The sequence below is a fragment of the Nycticebus coucang genome, chromosome 17 (genome assembly GCF_027406575.1).
Source record: "Nycticebus coucang isolate mNycCou1 chromosome 17, mNycCou1.pri, whole genome shotgun sequence".
In the NCBI taxonomy this organism is placed as follows: domain Eukaryota; kingdom Metazoa; phylum Chordata; class Mammalia; order Primates; family Lorisidae; genus Nycticebus; species Nycticebus coucang.
The window spans coordinates 51262000-51279846 of NC_069796.1; the positions used below are offsets into that span (position 1 = coordinate 51262000).

General features: G+C 39.9%; 1 protein-coding gene across 1 annotated transcript in view; it reads right to left on the reverse strand.

Moving 5' to 3' along the window:
* Positions 1 to 17847, reverse strand: part of CCDC69 (coiled-coil domain containing 69) — a 54714-nt gene that overhangs the window by 16589 nt on the left and 20278 nt on the right. The window contains exons 3-4 of the mRNA XM_053567432.1: positions 16020 to 16117; positions 13280 to 13367 (exon numbers count right to left, since the gene is read on the reverse strand). Of these exons, the coding sequence (XP_053423407.1) occupies positions 13280 to 13367; positions 16020 to 16117 (186 nt within the window). The remainder of the gene's footprint in view (positions 1 to 13279; positions 13368 to 16019; positions 16118 to 17847) is intronic.

Here is a 17847-nt window from a genome sequence, read left to right on the forward strand (position 1 = left end):
TAGTGTTTCTACCACTATTATTTGGTTTTTCCAGCCAATTTTATCCTGTAAAGTTTTCTGTTTGCTTGTTTTGGTTTGATTTATAGCATTTTTGTCTTTCCTCTCCACTTGGTGGAGGTGGGGTACTGTGTCTGATCAGGTTAGCAAAGAGCTGCTGACCTCAAGGGAACCACCCACCTGGGCACCTCCAGAAGGTGGGTTTTTTTTTTTTTTTTAAGGTTGTATCAAAGTACCCTACTGTACACCTATATTGCTCTGTCTCCCTCTTTCTGTGCTTCTCTTCTTTTTGTCAATATTCCTTTTACCCACCCCCTCTCCTTTCTCTATTTTTCTTTTTTTTTTCTTATCACTCGGTCCTCCTTTCTTTCATCCCTTTTTTGCTCTTCAACCTTCTCACCCTTCTGGTCCTGTAACCCTTAGTCCACAGGCACGAGAACTTAAAGAGCAAGAGGAAGCGAAAGGAAAATTAGGGCAAGAAAACAGATAAAAGAAATCACCCAGAGGAAGAATCAGCAGAAAACTCCAGGCAACATGAAGAACCAGTCCAGACAACCCTGCCAAGGTACCATGAGGTAGCTACTGCAGAGGATTCCACCTATACAGAAATGTTAGGAATGACAGAAAGGGAATTTAGAATACACATGTTGAAAACAATGAAAGAAATGATGGAAACAATGAAGGAAACTGCTAATAAAGTGGAAATTAAGCAAAAGGAAATTCAAGAACAGAATCAAATAAAAGATGAACGATATGAAGAATATAAAAAGGATATAGCAGAGCTGAAGGAAATGAAACAGTCAATCAGGGAACTTAAAGACGCAATGGAAAGTATCAGCAACAGGTTAGACCATGCAGAAGAAAGAATTTCAGAGGTAGAAGACAAAGTTTTTGAGATAACTCAGATAGTAAAAGAGGCAGAAAAGAAGAGAGAGAAAGCAGAATGTTCACTGTCAGAAATATGGGACTTTATGAAGCATTCCAACATATGAGTTATAGGAATTCCAGAAGGGAAGAAGAATGCCCCAGAGGAATGGAAGCCATACTAGAGAATATTGTAAAAGAAAATTTCCCAAATATCACCAAAGATTCTGACACTCTGCTTTCAGAGGGCTATCGGACCCCAGGTCGCCTCAACTCTAACTGAGCTTCTCCAAGACACATTGTGATGAACCTGTCCAAAGTCAAGACAAAAGAAAAGATTCTGCAAGCTGCCAGGAGTAAGCGCCAGTTGACCTACAGGGGCAAATCCATCAGAGTGACCGCAGACTTCTCTAATAAAACTTTCCAAGCAAGAAGACAATGGTCATCTACCTTTAATCTACTTAAACAGAACAATTTCCAGCCCAGAATTCTGTACCCTGCTAAGCTAAGCTTCAAAATTGACGGAGAAATCAAATCATTTACGGATATACAAACATTGAGGAAATTCGCCACAACAAGACCAGCTCTACAGGAAACACTTCAACCTGTTCTGCACACTGACCACCACAATGGATCAGCAGCAAAGTAAGAACTCAGAAATTAAAGGACAGAACCAAACCTCCACACTGATCCTAAAGATAAAACTAAGCAATGGACTCTCACAAAATAAGACGAATAGAATACTACCACACTTATCAATTATCTCAATAAATGTTAATGGCTTGAATTCCCCACTGAAGAGACATAGATTGGTTGACTGGATTAAAAAACAGAAGCCATCCATTTGCTGTCTGCAAGAAACACACCTGGCTTCAAAAGACAAATTAAAGCTCCGACTCAAGGGTTGGAAGATAATTTTTCAGGCAAATGGAATTCAGAAGAAAAGAGGAGTTGCAATCTTATTTTCAGATACATGTGGATTGAAAGCAACTAAAGTCAAAAAAGACAAAGATGTTCACTTTATATTGGTCAAGGGAAAAATACAACAAGAAGACATTTCAATTCTAAATATCTATGCACCCAATTTAAATGCTCCCAGATTCTTGAAACAGACCTTACTCAGTTTGAGCAATATGATATCTGATAATACCATAATAACAGGGGACCTTAACACTCCTCTTACAGAGCTGGACAGATCCTTTAAACAGAAGTTAAACAAGGATATAAGAGATTTAAATGAGACCCTAGAACAACTGTGCTTGATAGACGCATATAGAACACTCCATCCCAAAGATAAAGAATATACATTCTTCTTATCACCCCATGGAACATTCTCCAAAATTGATCATATCCTGGGACACAAAACAAATATCAATAGAATCAAAAGAATTGAAATTTTACCTTGTATCTTCTCAGACCATAAGGCACTAAAGGTGGAACTCAACTCTAACAAAAATGCTCGACCCCACCCAAAGGCATGGAAATTAAACAATCTTCTGTTGAATAACAGATGGGTGCAGGAAGAAATAAAACAGGAAATCATTAACTTCCTTGAGCATAACAACAATGAAGACACAAGCTACCAAAACCTGTGGGATACTGCAAAAGCAGTTTTGAGAGGAAAATTCATTGCTTTAGATGCCTACATTCGAGAAACAGAAAGAGAGCACATCAACAATCTCATAAGAGATCTTATGGAATTGGAAAAAGAAGAACAATCTAAGCCTAAACTCAGTAGAAGAAAAGAAATATCCAAAATCAAATCAGAGATCAATGAAATTGAAAACAAAAGAATCATTCAGAAAATTAATGAAACAAGAAGTTGGTTTTTTGAAAAAATAAATAAAATAGATAAACCATTGGCCAGACTAACGAGGAATAGAAAAGTGAAATCTCTAGTAACCTCAATCAGAAATGATAAAGGGGAAATAACAACTGATCCCACAGAGATACAAGAGATCATCTCCGAATACTACCAGAAACTCTGTGCCCAGAAATTTGACAATGTGAAAGAAATGGATCAATATTTGGGATCACACCCTCTCCCTAGACTCAGCCAGGAAGAAATAGAGCTCCTGAACAGACCAATTTCAAGCACTGAGATCAAAGAAACAATAAAAAAGCTTCCAACCAAAAAATGCCCTGGTCCAGATGGCTTCACTCCAGAATTCTATCAAACCTTCAAGGAAGAGCTTATTCCTGTACTGCAGAAATTATTCCAAAAAATTGAGGAAGAAGGAATCTTCCCCAACACATTCTATGAAGCAAACATCACCCTGATACCAAACCCAGGAAAAGACCCAAACAAAAAGGAGAATTTCAGACCAATCTCACTCATGAATATAGACGCAAAAATTCTGAACAAAATCCTCACCAATAGATTACAGCTTATCATCAAAAAAGTCATTCATCATGATCAAGTAGGCTTCATCCCAGGGATGCAAGGCTGGTTTAACATACGCAAGTCTATAAACATTATCCACCATATTAACAGAGGCAAAAATAAAGATCACATGATCCTCTCAATAGATGCAGAAAAAGCATTTGATAAAATCCAGCATCCTTTTCTAATTAGAACACTGAAGAGTATAGGCATAGGTGGCACATTTCTAAAACTGATTGAAGCTATCTATGACAAACCCACAGCCAATATTTTACTGAATGGAGTAAAACTGAAAGCTTTTCCTCTTAGAACTGGAACCAGACAAGGTTGTCCTCTGTCACCTTTACTATTCAATGTAGTGCTGGAAGTTCTAGCCAATACAATTAGGCAAGACAAGGAAATAAAGGGAATCCAAATGGGAGCAGAGGAGGTCAAACTCGCCCTCTTTGCTAACAACATGATCTTATACTTAGAGAACCCCAAAGACTCAACCACAAGACTCCTAGAAGTCATCAAAAAATACAGTAATATTTCAGGATATAAAATCAATGTCCACAAGTCAGTAGCCTTTGTGTACACCAATAACAGTCAAGATGAGAAGCTAATTAAGGTCACAACTCCCTTCACCATAGTTTCAAAGAAAATGAAATACCTAGGAGTATACCTAACGAAGGAGGTGAAGGACCTCTATAAAGAAAACTATGAAATCCTCAGAAAGGAAATAGCAGAGGATATTAACAAATGGAAGAACATACCATGCTCATGGATGGGAAGAATCAACATTGTTAAAATGTCTATACTTCCCAAAGCAATCTACCTATTCAATGCCATTCCTATCAAAATACCAACATCGTACTTTCAAGATTTGGAAAAAATGATTCTGCATTTTGTATGGAACCGGAAAAAACCCCGTATAGCTAAGGCAGTTCTCTGTAACAAAAATAAAGCTGGGGGCATCAGCATACCAGATTTTAGTCTGTACTACAAAGCCATAGTGGTCAAGACAGCATGGTACTGGCACAAAAACAGAGACATAGACACTTGGAATCGAATTGAAAACCAATAAATGAAACTAACATTTTACAACCATCTAATCTTCGATAAACCAAACAAGAACATACCTTGGGGGAAAGACTCCCTATTCAATAAATGGTGTTGGGAGAACTGGATGTCTACATGTAAAAGACTGAAACTGGACCCACACCTTTCCCCACTCACAAAAATTGATTCAAGATGGATAAAGGACTTAAACTTAAGGCATGAAACAATAAAAATCCTCCAGAAAGCATAGGAAAAACACTGGAAGATATTGGCCTGGGGAAAGACTTCATGGAGAAGACTGCCATGGCAATTGCAGCAACAACAAAAATAAACAAATGGGACTTCATTAAACTGAAAAGCTTCTGTACAGCTAAGGAGACAATAACCAAAGCAAAGAGACAACCTACACAATGGGAAAGGATCTTTGCATATTTTCAATCAGACAAAAGCTTGATAACTAGGATCTATAGAGAACTCAAATTAATCCACATGAAAAAAGCCAACAATCCCTTATATCAATGGGCAGGAGACATGAATAGAACTTTCTCTAAAGGCGACAGACGAATGGCTAACAAACACATGAAAAAATGTTCATCATCTCTATATATTAGAGAAATGCAAATCAAAACAACCCTGAGATATCATCTAACCCCAGTGAGAATGGCCCACATCACAAAATCTCAAAACTGCAGATGCTGGCGTGGATGTGGAGAGAAGGGAACACTTTTACACTGCTGGTGGGACTGAAAACTAGTACAACCTTTCTGGAAGGAAGTATGGAGAAACCTCGAAGCACTTAAGCTAGACCTCCCATTTGATCCTGCAATCCCATTACTGGGCATCTACCCAGAAGGAAAGAAATCCTTTTATCATAAGGACACTTGTACTAGACTGTTTATTGCAGCTCAATTTACAATCGCCAAAATGTGGAAACAGCCTAAATGCCCACCAACCCAGGAATGGATTAACAAGCTGTAGTATATGTATACCATGGAATACTATTCAGCCATTAAAAAAAATGGAGACTTTACATCCTTCGTATTAACCTGGATGGACGTGGAAGACATTATTCTTAGTAAAGCATCACAAGAATGGAGAAGCATGAATCCTATGTACTCAATTTTGATATGAGGACAATTAATGACATTTATGGTTATGGGGGGGGAAACAGAAAGAGGGAAGGAGGGAGGGTGGTGGGACCTTGGTGTGTGTCACACTTTATGGGGGCAAGACATGATTGCAAGAGGGACTTTACCTAACAATTGCAATCAGTGTAACCTGGCTTATTGTACCCTCAATGAATCCCCAACAATAAAAAAGAAAAATAAATAAATAAATAAATAAAAATAAATATTACATGGTATATGTACACCATGGAATATTATGCAGCCTTACAGAAAGATGGAGACTTTACTTCTTTCCTGTTTATATGGATGGAGCTCGAACATATTCTTTGTAGTAAAGTATCTCAAGAATGAAAGAAAAAGTATCCAATGTACTCAGCCCTCCTATGAAACTAATGTATTGCTTTCATATGTTAGCTATAACCCAGTTATAACCTAAGAATATGAGAAAGGGGGAGAGGGAGGGGAGGGAGGGGGGAGGATGGGCGGAGGGAAGGTGATTGGTGGGACCACATGTACGGTGCATCTTACAAGGGTACATGTGAAACTTAGTAAATGTAGAATATAAATGTCTTAACACAATAACTAAGAAAATGCCAGGAAGGCTATGTTAACCAGTGTGATGAAAATGTGTCAAACGGTCTATAAAACCAGTGTATGGTGCCCCATGATTACATTAATGTACACAGCTATGATTTAGTAATAATAAAAAAAACAAGAAAGAACCAGTGTATGGTGCCCCATGATTGCATTAATGTACACAGCTATGATTTAATAAAAAAAAAAAAGAAAAGAAAAAAGGTGTGTGTTAGTGGTAAGTGGGTTGGTTTTGGTTTGGCTTGTTTTAGTCAGGCTTTCTGGACATTGAGATACCATGCTTGGAGTTCTTCAGTTCTAAAATCCTCATTCAAAGCATCTCACTAGACCCCAAACCAAAGTGTTCTTATTGCCTCTTTTCTGAAAGTTCAGGAGGAAAATATTACCAGTTCAGACTTTTCATGAGGGAGGAGTATTTGCTTGCCTTATAATGACATGATTTAGTTTTTATTTTTTGAACTGGATTTTAAAAATTGGGTAGTATAACAATAAGGAGTAAGCCACTTTTTATGGATACCCTATAATTTTGTAGTTCTTAGTCTGAACATTTTATATTTCCTCCTCTTGGAAAAAAGCTACATGCTATAAGCCACCACATGCAGAGACTACACAGTTAGTTGGGCCGGCTTTCATGGCCTTTGAGGTGAATTACAGGAGGCCAGCCATGATCATCTCCTGAGTTATTATTATTATTATTTGTATATTTTGGCTACAGTATTGGTGGTAGAATATACTATGATATGGATCATCTCCACTTCTGTATTTATTTATTTATTACTAGACGTCAACCACAGTCTTCTGTTTTCCCTTACACCTCTCTTTGCCTGTAGGATGTACTGTATGTAGTCATGCACTTCGTATTAATATATTAGAAATCTATAGATCTGCCCTGTATTTTTTATACTGTTGGATACTTATAATCAAAACTTTTACTAGAGTATTGAATAAATTTAGTCTTATTAGAAAATTAAAAAATGAAAGGATATTAAGAGAATACTATGAATAATTATATTTACAGAAGTCTCACAACTTAGATGAAATGTATCAATTCCTCAAAAATTACAAACTACCAAAACTCACCCAAGGTGAATTATATAATTTGGACATTCCCGTAACTATTAAAGAAATTGAATTTGTAATTAAACACTTTGTGAAAAAGAAATATCTAAATACATTGATGATTTCAATGGCATATTCTACTAAATATTTAAAAATTCTATATAATCTCATCCAGAAATGGAAAAGGAAGGAATAATTTCCCAGCTCACTCCATGAGGCAAGCTTTGCCCAGATACTACAACTAGACAGAAGATGTAAGAAAACTACAGAACAAGATCCCTCATGAACATAGACGCAAATGTCCTCAATAAAACATCAGCAAGTCAAATTCAGCAATATACAAAAAGAGTAATATACCACAACCAAGAAGATCTTATGCCAGAAATGCAAGGTGAATTCAACATAACTGGCTCTCTGTATCTGCAGGTTCTGCATCTGTGGATTCAACCAACGATGGATTGCAAATATTTGAAAAAAATAAAACAATGTAACAATAAAAATGCAAATAAAACTTTTATTTATATAGCATTTACATCGTATTGGTTATTATAAGTTGCTAGAGATGACTTAAAGTACAATGGAGGATATGCATAGGTTATACTATGCTATTTTACATACTGGACTTGAGCATTTGGGAATTTTGGTATCCATGGCGGGTCCCAGAATGAATCTCCTGTGGATACTGAGGGATGACTGTATTTGAATATGTAGATCAATGTAATCTACCCTATTTTCAGTGGAAAGAAAACGCCCACATGGTTATATAGATCATAGATCTAAATGTAAAATTTAAGCCATAAAAATTTTGGAAGAAAACACAAGAGAAAAATCTTTGTTACCTGGGGTTTAGCAAAGAGTTCATAGTCATGATACCAAAAGTGTAATAAAAAAAAAGAAAAAAAGAATGAACTGGACTCTGTCAAAATTAAAAGCTTTATAGGCATGGGACACAATTATAAGAGAGACTTTACCTAATAGCTGCAATCAGTGTAACGTAATTCTTTTTACCATCAATGAATCCTAAACAATTAAAAAAAATTAAAAATTCTGCTTTGTGAAAGACATTATTAAGAAAATGAAAAAAAAACACCACAGAGTAGGAAAAAAGTCTTCACAAATACAAAGAACTCTTCTAAAATATATAAAGAACTTTCAAAAAGCAATAGTAACAACAAAAAAGCTAATTAAAATGAGGGAAAAGACTTGAACAGACATTTGACCAAAGAGATATGCAGGCTCAGCACCTGTAGCTCAGCTGCTAGGGCGCCAGCCACATACACCGGAGCTGGCGGGTTCAAATCCAGCCTGGGCCTGCCAAACAACAATGACAACTACAACCAAAAAATTGCCAGGTGTTGTGGTGGGTGCCTGTAGTCCCAGCTACTCAGGAGGCTTGAGACAAGAGAATTGCTTAAGCCCAAGAGTTGGAGGTCACTGTGACCTATGATGCCACAGAATTCTACTCAGGGTGACGGCTTGAGACTGACTCAAAAAAAAAAAAAAAAAAAAGACAATAGACAGAAAGCAAATAAGTAAATACAAATATATTCAATCTCATTAGTAATTATTGAAATGCAAATTAAACCCTGATGAGATATCACTGTACAACTATTAGAACAGCTGAAATAAAAAACAGTGACGAATTGGCTCAGCACCTGTAGTTCAAGTGGCTAAGGTGCCAGCCATACACTAGAGCTGGTGGGTTCGAATCCAGCCTGGGCCTGCCAAACAACAGTGACAACTACAACTAAGAAATAGCCAAGCATTGTGGCAGGTATCTGTAGTCCCAGGTACTTGGGAGGCTGAGGCGAGAGAATAGCTTAAGCCCAGGAGCTAGAGGTTGCTGTGAGCTGTGATGCCACAGCACTATATCCAGGGCGACAGCTTGAGGCTCTGTCTCAAAACAAAACAAAACAAAACAAAACAAAACCAGTGACAATAAGTATTGGTGAAGAACAGTGGAACTCAGAAATCACTGATGGTATAAACTGGTAGTCACTGTGGAAAGCAGTTCAACTGTTTTTCATAAAGCTAAGTATACACTTATATGACCTATCAATCCCACTCCTGTATATTTACTCAACAAAAATAAAAACAAGTCCACACTAACACCTGTATACAAATGTTAAAACAGCTCTACTCATAATTGCTTCAAACTGGAAACAACTCAAATGTCCTACAAGTGAATGAGTTAAAAAATGGAATACAAGTTAGCCATGAAAAGGAATGAATTATTGAAACATATAACAATTTAAATGAATCTGAAAGGCATCATGATGAATGGAAGAATCCAAAATAAAGGATCATCTTGTGTTATTTCATTTATATAATACCCTCGAATTGACAAAACTAGAGTGATGGGGAACAGACCAATGGTTACCAGAGGTTAGGAAAGGGGAGGATGCTAGCACAGGATAGTCAGAGAGAGTTTGGCAGGTGAGGGAGCTGTTTTGTATGCTGATTGTGGTGATGGTTACAAGAATCTATATAGGTGTTAGAATGCATGGAACTGTACACAAAAAGTCAATTTCACTATGTTATAGTTTAAAAATAAAAACAAAAACAGAAAATAAAAGACAACAAAGAGTTATTGATTATGGAAAACCATGACGAGCTTCTCCTGATTATTTGTGTACCTTTCCCCACACAAAATCTCATATATTTCCATCAGGCTATGCTTTTATTCATTTACTTAACACATGCTTATATAGCACTTAATACATGCTATGCAATTTAAAAACAACTATGAAAGAATTCTGACTGATGGGACAAACTCAAGATAAATTTCCTACTTAAAAGCCAGAAAAGGGCAGCGCCTGTGGCTCAGGGAGTAGGGAGCTAGCTCCATATACCGAGGGTGCGGGTTCAAACCTGGTCTGGCCAAACTGCAAACTGTGACAAAAAAATAGCTGGGCGTTGTGGTAGGTGCCTATAGTTCCAGCTATTTGGGAGGCTGAGGCAAGAGAATCGCCTAAACCCAGGAGTTGAGGTTGCTGTGAGCTGTGACGCCAGGTGAGAGGGCAACAAAGTGAGACTATGTCTCTAAAAAAAAAAAAAAAAGAACTCTATTGGGTGGCGCCTGTGGCTCAAGGAGTAGGGCTGGGGCACCGGCCCCATATACCAGAGGTGGTGGGTTCAAACCCGGCCCCGGCCAAAAACTGCAAAAAAAAAAAGCCAGAAGAGAAGGTATTGCCTATCTTACCAATATATCAATATTCATAAAATTAAAATAATCAAAACAATGCTAAGAGAACAAAGATATTTTCCCATAAAGTCTTGTGAGGCAGGGAAAGTAGATTTTAAAGATATAGAAACTGAAGGGAGATTTAAGCAGGTTCTGAGATGACCCTATTTATCAGGGTATGGGAGTATTAAAACACAAAGCTTCAACTGCCCAGTCAAGGATTTTAATTCCATTTCCCAATGTTTTGTGTTAATGTTGCAATATGTTTCAAGATTCTTAAAATTGTTCAGACCTCTGTACTAGTTATTTAATTTCAAAAAAAACCTAAGGATGAAATGTGAAATGTGGGCATATCTTTACACAAAAGACTTTTAGAACAATATTATTTACAATAGCTAAAATCTAGATGTCTATACTCACAAGAAATAAAGAAAACCATGTATATTATGGTCTGGATTTTATAAACATTTTATTAGCAGCATAATTACTTGGAAATGTGTTTGATACAATGTTAAATGAAAAGTACAGACTAAAAAATTCTACATACAAAATAATCATAAGAATGTTTTTAAAAAGATAAATAACTGGGGAAAGGGAAAAACTGGTAGAGCATTTTCAAGGTCAATTTCAACAGCATTAAAAACATACATAACCTTCTCCAAAGAAGATACACAACATGAAAAGGTGTTTAACAAAATTAGTTATTAGGGCAATGAAAATCACAACCACATTGAGATACCACTTCACACATACTAGGATGGCAATAATGGTAATGATAATGGAAAACAACAAGTGTTGACAAGGACGTGCCACCACTGGAATTCTTATGCATTGCTGGTGGGAACAGAAAGTGGTACAGACACTGTAGAAAACAGTTTGGCAGTTTCTCAAAAAGTTGAGGACAGAATCACCATAGGATCCAGCAGTTCTCCTGAGTCTCTGCCTAGGGGAGCTGAAAACAGCTGTTCAAGCAGGTACTTGTATTAGTGGCACTATTTATAGTGGCCAAAGGGCAGAGGCAGCCCAGGTGTCCATCAACTAATGAATGGGTAAAGTGCAATGGAATATTATTCAGTCATAAAAAGAAATGGAGTGCAGATGCAGGCTGGAACGTGGATGAGCCTTGGAAACATCACGCTGGGTAAGGGTAACAGGTTGTACAATGCTGTTTATATGAGTATCCAGAATGGAAAAGTCCATGGAGATAGTGGATTGGTAGTTGCCAGGAAACGACAGGGCTTGGGTGGGGTTAAAGCGGTAGGTGTAGGGTTTCCTTTTGGAGTGATAAGAATGTTCTGGAAGTAGATAGTGAGGATGGTTACATGGTACTGTGAATGTACTAAATGTTATGAATGCTAAATTTTATGCCTATTTTACCAAAATAAAAAATACATAGCTATACTGTACAGATAGCTAAATAAACTTTGCCACATAAATTCTACCAGGATATTTTTCTTTTCTTTTCTTTTTTTTTTTTTTGTAGAGACAGAGTCTCACGGTACCGCCCTCGGGTAGAGTGCCGTGGCGTCACACGGCTCACGGCAACCTCTAACTCTTGGGCTTACGCGATTCTCTTGCCTCAGCCTCCCGAGCAGCTGGGACTACAGGCGCCCGCCACAACGCCCGGCTATTTTTTGGTTGCAGTTTGGCCGCGGCTGGGTTTGAACCCACCACCCTCGGCATATGGGGCCGGCGCCCTACTCACTGAGCCACAGGCGCCGCCCCAGGATATTTTTCTAAGAAAAGAATCATGAATATGTCAAAGATGTTACAAAATGGGATTCACTCTATAAGTATCATTGCTGTTATAAACAATGGCAAAAAATGTGAAATGACGTAAATCCACAAGCAATAGCACTTAGTTAAAATGAAAGAGGGTATGTATTAGAATGCTATGTCATTACTAAAACTTACGTTGTAGAAGAGTTTAATGACAGGATGCTAACGCAATTCAAAGTAAAAAAATCAATTTACTTTCTCTTCACAAAGTGTACGCGTATGTACACATGTATATATACACAGAGAAGGAAATGAAAGGGATTTGTGTCAAAGGGGTTAACTGGGTGCAATTAATGATGATTTTATTTTTCTCAGACCTAAAAAGATGTGAAAATAAATATCTGCCAACTATCTTGCACTGTTCTAAATTCTGTCTAACTATCATCAAATTGTTTAATTCTTACAAAGAACGTTTTAAGGAGGTGAAGTAACTTCTTCAAGGTTATACAGTTGCTAAGTGCTGGAGCTGGGATTCAAACCCAAGGACCACGGATGGCTCCAGAGAATGAGATCTTAACCATTGTGCTATAAGATCCTTTTTATTTAGTCTATAGATTCTAAATTTTCTATGATGATCACATTTGGTCATGTAAGAGGAAAGAAAGTTTGTTTTCTTTCTTTCCTTCTTTCTTTTTTTTTTTTTGAGACAGAGCCTCAAGCTGTCGCCCTGGGTAGAGTGCCGTGACATCATGGCTCACAGCAACCTCCAACTCCTGGGCTCAAGCGATTCTCCTGCCTCCTCTTCCCAAGTAGCTGGGACTATAGGCACCCACCACAATGCCTGGCTATTTTTTGGTTACAGCCATCATTGTTGTTTGCTGGGCCCGGGCTGGATTCAAATCCGCCAGCTCAGGTGTATGTGGCTGGCGCCTTAGCCGCTTGAGCCACAGGCGCCGAGCTGAAAGTTTGTTTTCTTAACAATCAACCTAACTGTAAATTATAATGATAAAATGTGGCTATTTTACAATTCTCCTATTTGTCTAGGGTTTCCAACTTTCCTTTAATGAATATATATTGCTTTTAAAGTGGAAAGAAAAAAATCCTCTCAAATAATGAAAATCTAAGCATGGTGCCAGATTTTTAAAGCCATGGCCCAAAGGAAAAAGTTCATCACCCTGCTAGGGCCAAAGACCTTATAGATTCACTGCCTATGGACCAGAGGGAGGAGAGAGGGGCTGAGTGAACCCAGCAGGTGGGGCCAGGAGAGGCCTTCTGCCCCCTCGCCAGTGGAGCATCTCCAGCCTTACTCACCTTGCAGGGCCTCCTCATGCTTTCCTTCCAGGGCCCTTCGCTGCTCATCCAATTTCTCTTGAAGCTCTAGCTCCCGCTCTTTCTCCACCTGGGGGGCAAGAGTCCCAAGTAGGACTGAGATGGAGTAGGTTCAGACAACCTCTCTTATCCACTTAATACCTGCTGGGGCTACCAGAAGCTTGGTGATCAGAGCCCCACGCCCTCCTCTGAGGGATGGGAATCATATGCCCAGAGAGGGCACAAGCCCTCCAAGGCACAGCAGGCATGGCAGATTTTGCCCTCATTAGGGCATAGTTAGGGGGTTCCAGAGAACTGTCTATGTGGAAAGAGATTTAAGAGTCTTCTAATCCTGATGTTCACTTGAGGCAGGAAGCCCTTGTATGGTGTTTCCTCTGCTCGTACCCATAGGCTGCATATTCTGACCATGAGTTCTTACCCATGGAGTTACCCAAAGAATATGGGCTTACTGTCACAAGTGACCTCTAACTTTTACCACCAGGTCTCAGATCTGTTCTCTGGGGTCACACAGGGCTGGTCTGCTCCCTCAGTCCAGGCAGCCCCTCAGAGACCAGAGCAGAGCAGCTGTGTTCCCAAGTTCCTTTTCTCCACACTAAACACTCCCAGCCGTTCTCACTGTGCTGCACGTGAGAGGTTTCCTAGTCCCTTCACCACCTGCAGGGCCAGAGGGTGGGCAAGCTCAGAGGCAAGGTCCAATCTAAAGAGGTCTAGCTTCAGCCCACAACTGAATTTCTATGTGCCCTGGGAAGAGCTCCTTCCCCCGTATAATGAAGGGACTCGAGTCCGTGACTCCTAGGGACCCTTCCAGTCTTATGGTGAAGAACTCCATGGGTAAGTTCAGGGCCAAATGATGTCAGGACTGTTACTGTACAAAAAAAACTTAAAGACCTACCTGCCTTTCACAAAAGGTGCTTCTGAAAAATGTGTCTAAGCAAAGAATGTTTTAATCTGTTTGGGCCCCTCACTGCAGTCTTCCTCCTCGTGAACACCTCAAGGGCAGGATCTGGGCTTGAGTCCTCTCTATACATCTTGTAGTGCCTGTGGCAGCACCCTCCCTGCACACAGGAAGCCCTCAGTAAGTCTGCTGAGTGGACAGAATCCAGGGGAAAATCTTTAGTACAAGTAATCACACTATTTAGGCCAGGCATTGTGGCTCATGCCTATAATCCTAGCACTTTAGGAGGCTGATGCAGGAGGATAGAATTGCTTGAGGCCAGGAGTTTGAGACCAGCCTGGGCAACATAGCAAGACCTTATCTCTACACAAAATAGAAAATTTATCAGGCATGGTGGTGCATGTCTGTAGTCCCAGCAGCTCAGGAGGCTGAGGTGGGAGGATTGCTTGACCCAGAAGTTTGAGGCTTCAGTGAGCTATGATGATGCCACTGTACTCTAGCCCAGGTAATAGAGCCAGACCTTGTCTCAAAAAACCAAAAACTCTCACAATTTAATAATTAGTTTATAACTAGAGGCATTTTTTAAAAGACACTTTAAACTTCAGAATTTTGAATATTTACACCAAACATGTTTCAAATTTATCATTTAAAATAACCAATTAAGGGTAAAGGGAACACAACTTTGATTTAAAATATACAAAAGCAAACTATGTAACCAAAATGTGTGTCCCCGTATAATATTCTGAAATTTAAATCATAAAATAGCCAGTTAAGAAGATTTAGTGAAAACTCTGGACACTATCCTGAGATGGGGCCCTCCTACTGCTCTGCCACCCACCTCTGAGAAGGAAGGGAAAGTGACCAAACAGAGGGCCACGGGCAATGGCCACGCTAGAACGAGGACAAGGAAATCTCAGGCTGTGAGTTGCCCTCAGTTGTCACATCTCTTCCATGTCCTTTAACCTGGAATTTTTTCTGTCTTTCCTCATGCTCCGTGACCTTGACATTTGACTAATATAGGCTGGAATTGGGCAGAATGTCCCTTAAGTTTCATTTCCAAATTATTTTTAAAAAATCTAAGTGTTATATCTTCAGAGAGGCCTTCTCCCATCCCACTGACTTGGTTAAGGTGTCTAATATGTCCTTTCATAGCGCTCTAAACTTTTCATAGCACTGATAATTGTAGTAAATAATTCCCTGAGGTTGTGTTTAGCATCTGACTTCCCGTCTCAGTCAGGATAGGCTAAATTATGCGACCACAACAAACAACAGTAAAATCTCAGAGGCTAAAACAAAAATCATATTTTCCACTAGCTACATGTCCATTTTGAGTGGACAGGGAGCTCTGCGGCCAAGGGATTAGCCAGGATCCAGGGATAATCACCCAGGGGTATAGGCTGCTGGAGTGTGGCCATTTGAACACTGTCACTTAGGTAGACAGAAAGAACTTGAGGACCTTGAACCACTACTCAAATGCTTGGCCCAGAAATGACATTGGTACCCTTTCTTATAACTCATCTGTGACCCCACCCAACCATGAGGTGGCCTGGAAGGATAATTGATCCAGTAGCACCAATGGCCTTTCCTCTTTCCCCAAAGAGTATCAATTTTGTGAGAGCAGCTGCCAGCTCTGCCTGCTTTAACTAATGAGCCCAGGACATAGTGGGCAGATAGAAATGTGTTCAACAGATAAAGGACTCCTTTCTTGGCAAAAGGAGTAAGACCCTCACAACAACAATCAAAGCCAAAAGCAGGTCCTCACTCTGGGATTTAGCAAGGTTAGCTGAGCAGGAGGGAAAAACAGAGGTTGGGGCTGCCTGGACTTACCTGTTGTGCCCATTTCTTCTGCTCTTCATGGAGAATTCTAGTTATATCCTTCTGGTGCTGCTCAGCCTCCTCAGACACGCAGAGCTGGACAGTTATGGCTATAGGTGAAACAGCAAAAAAATTCACACACAGCAGAGGTGGGGTCACAGCTGGCAGAGAGGGTGTGGGAGGCTGAGATAAGTGATGGGAACCCTGGTCTCCACCTCAAGAATGGATCGATCTCCAGAGACAGCCCCTTAAATCTTTCTGGCTTTAGAGACCCTCCTGCAAGGCTAGAAGTCTGATTTTGTCCCCTAGTATCTACAGCAAAGGCAGTAGCTCACAGGATAGATTCAGCGTATAGAAGTATTCTATTTACATCGCTCAAACTTAAAAAGAAAGGCCCAGCACAGTGGCTCATGCCTGTCATCCTAACACTCTTGGGGCCAGACCAGGAGGACTGCTTGAGCTTGGGAGTTCCAGACCAGCCTGAATAAGACCCCTATCTCCACTAAAAATAGAAAAATTAGCCAGGCTTTGTGGCAGGCACCTGTAGTCCCAGCTACTCAGGAGGGAATTTGAGGTTGCCATGAGCTATGTTGATACCATGCACTGTAGCCAGGGCAACGTAGTGATACTCTGTCTCAAAAAAAAAAAAAAAAATTAGTTGCTAATATTTAATAACTGGGAAACTATTGCTTAATAATACAAATTTCCAACTTTTCTTGAAGAATCCAAAGAACTGGCAATGTAGGCCTTCTTATTCACCAGGGGCTGGAGCTGAGGAGAAGCTGCCTCCTCCTTTGGCCAGGATGTGGCTCTGCAGTTGGCCAGTCTTCATCTCCCCCTACCAAGGATGTGTATATGGGGTCACTTTGTCATTTGCTTTACCTGCTGGGGCCTGTGAGCACCTGAGTATGTGGTCCCTCACCTTTAGCATCTCCTCAGCTGGAGGATAGGGGATACTTATTCGCGGGAAAGAGACACAAACAGCAAGTCTAGGCCTTGCTTAGGGAAACTCCAAAACAGGCTTTGCCAATGCCACTCTGAGTTTAACTGACCCTGGGTGTGACCTAAGGCAGTGACCATCCTCTCAGGACCTCAGTTACCTAATACATGAGGTAAGGATAATTATAGGACCTGCCTTATGAGGCTACTGAGATGATTAAATCAGAAAAGAATGGTGATGAAAATAACAAAAGTAGATAAGGACTCCCGAGAGCTTATCATGCCGATGACATTTCAAGTGCCTAACAGGGATTACCCGCTCAATCCTCACAGCAACCCAGTGTTGTGGGTACTATTAACTTAATTTACAGATGAGGAAACTGAGGCACAGAGAAGTTATGCAACTTGCCCAAGATCACCCAGTTCACAATTGGGGAAGCAGGGATGTGAACCTACACAATCTGATTCCACAGCAAACACTCCCGACTACCACCTATGAGGGCGCTCAGTAGATGTTCTTCACTGTTCATTAAAAGTTCTCTAAATGTTTGACAGTGCTCATGACCAGAATTACAGGTTAATACCAGGGCTATTAGCATTACTATTAGAGAACTTCATAGGCAGGGTCTGGCAGAGGGTATGGCAGAAAGGTGAGGATGTGGGCGAAGTCAATACTGCGGCTAGTCCCATGAGGACAGAAGGTGGACTGAGTTGGTGTCCTTGAGTCCTGCACTTCCACAGGCCATGAGCAGACAGAGGTTGCATGATAGCAATGGTCAGGATTACAGAGCCATGGACTCTCAAACCATTTGGCTCAAATGTTTTCCATGAGATCAGTACCAGACTGGCCCCAGCTGGAGAGAAGCTTATTAAAAAGATTCGCCCTAAAAATGTAAACTCT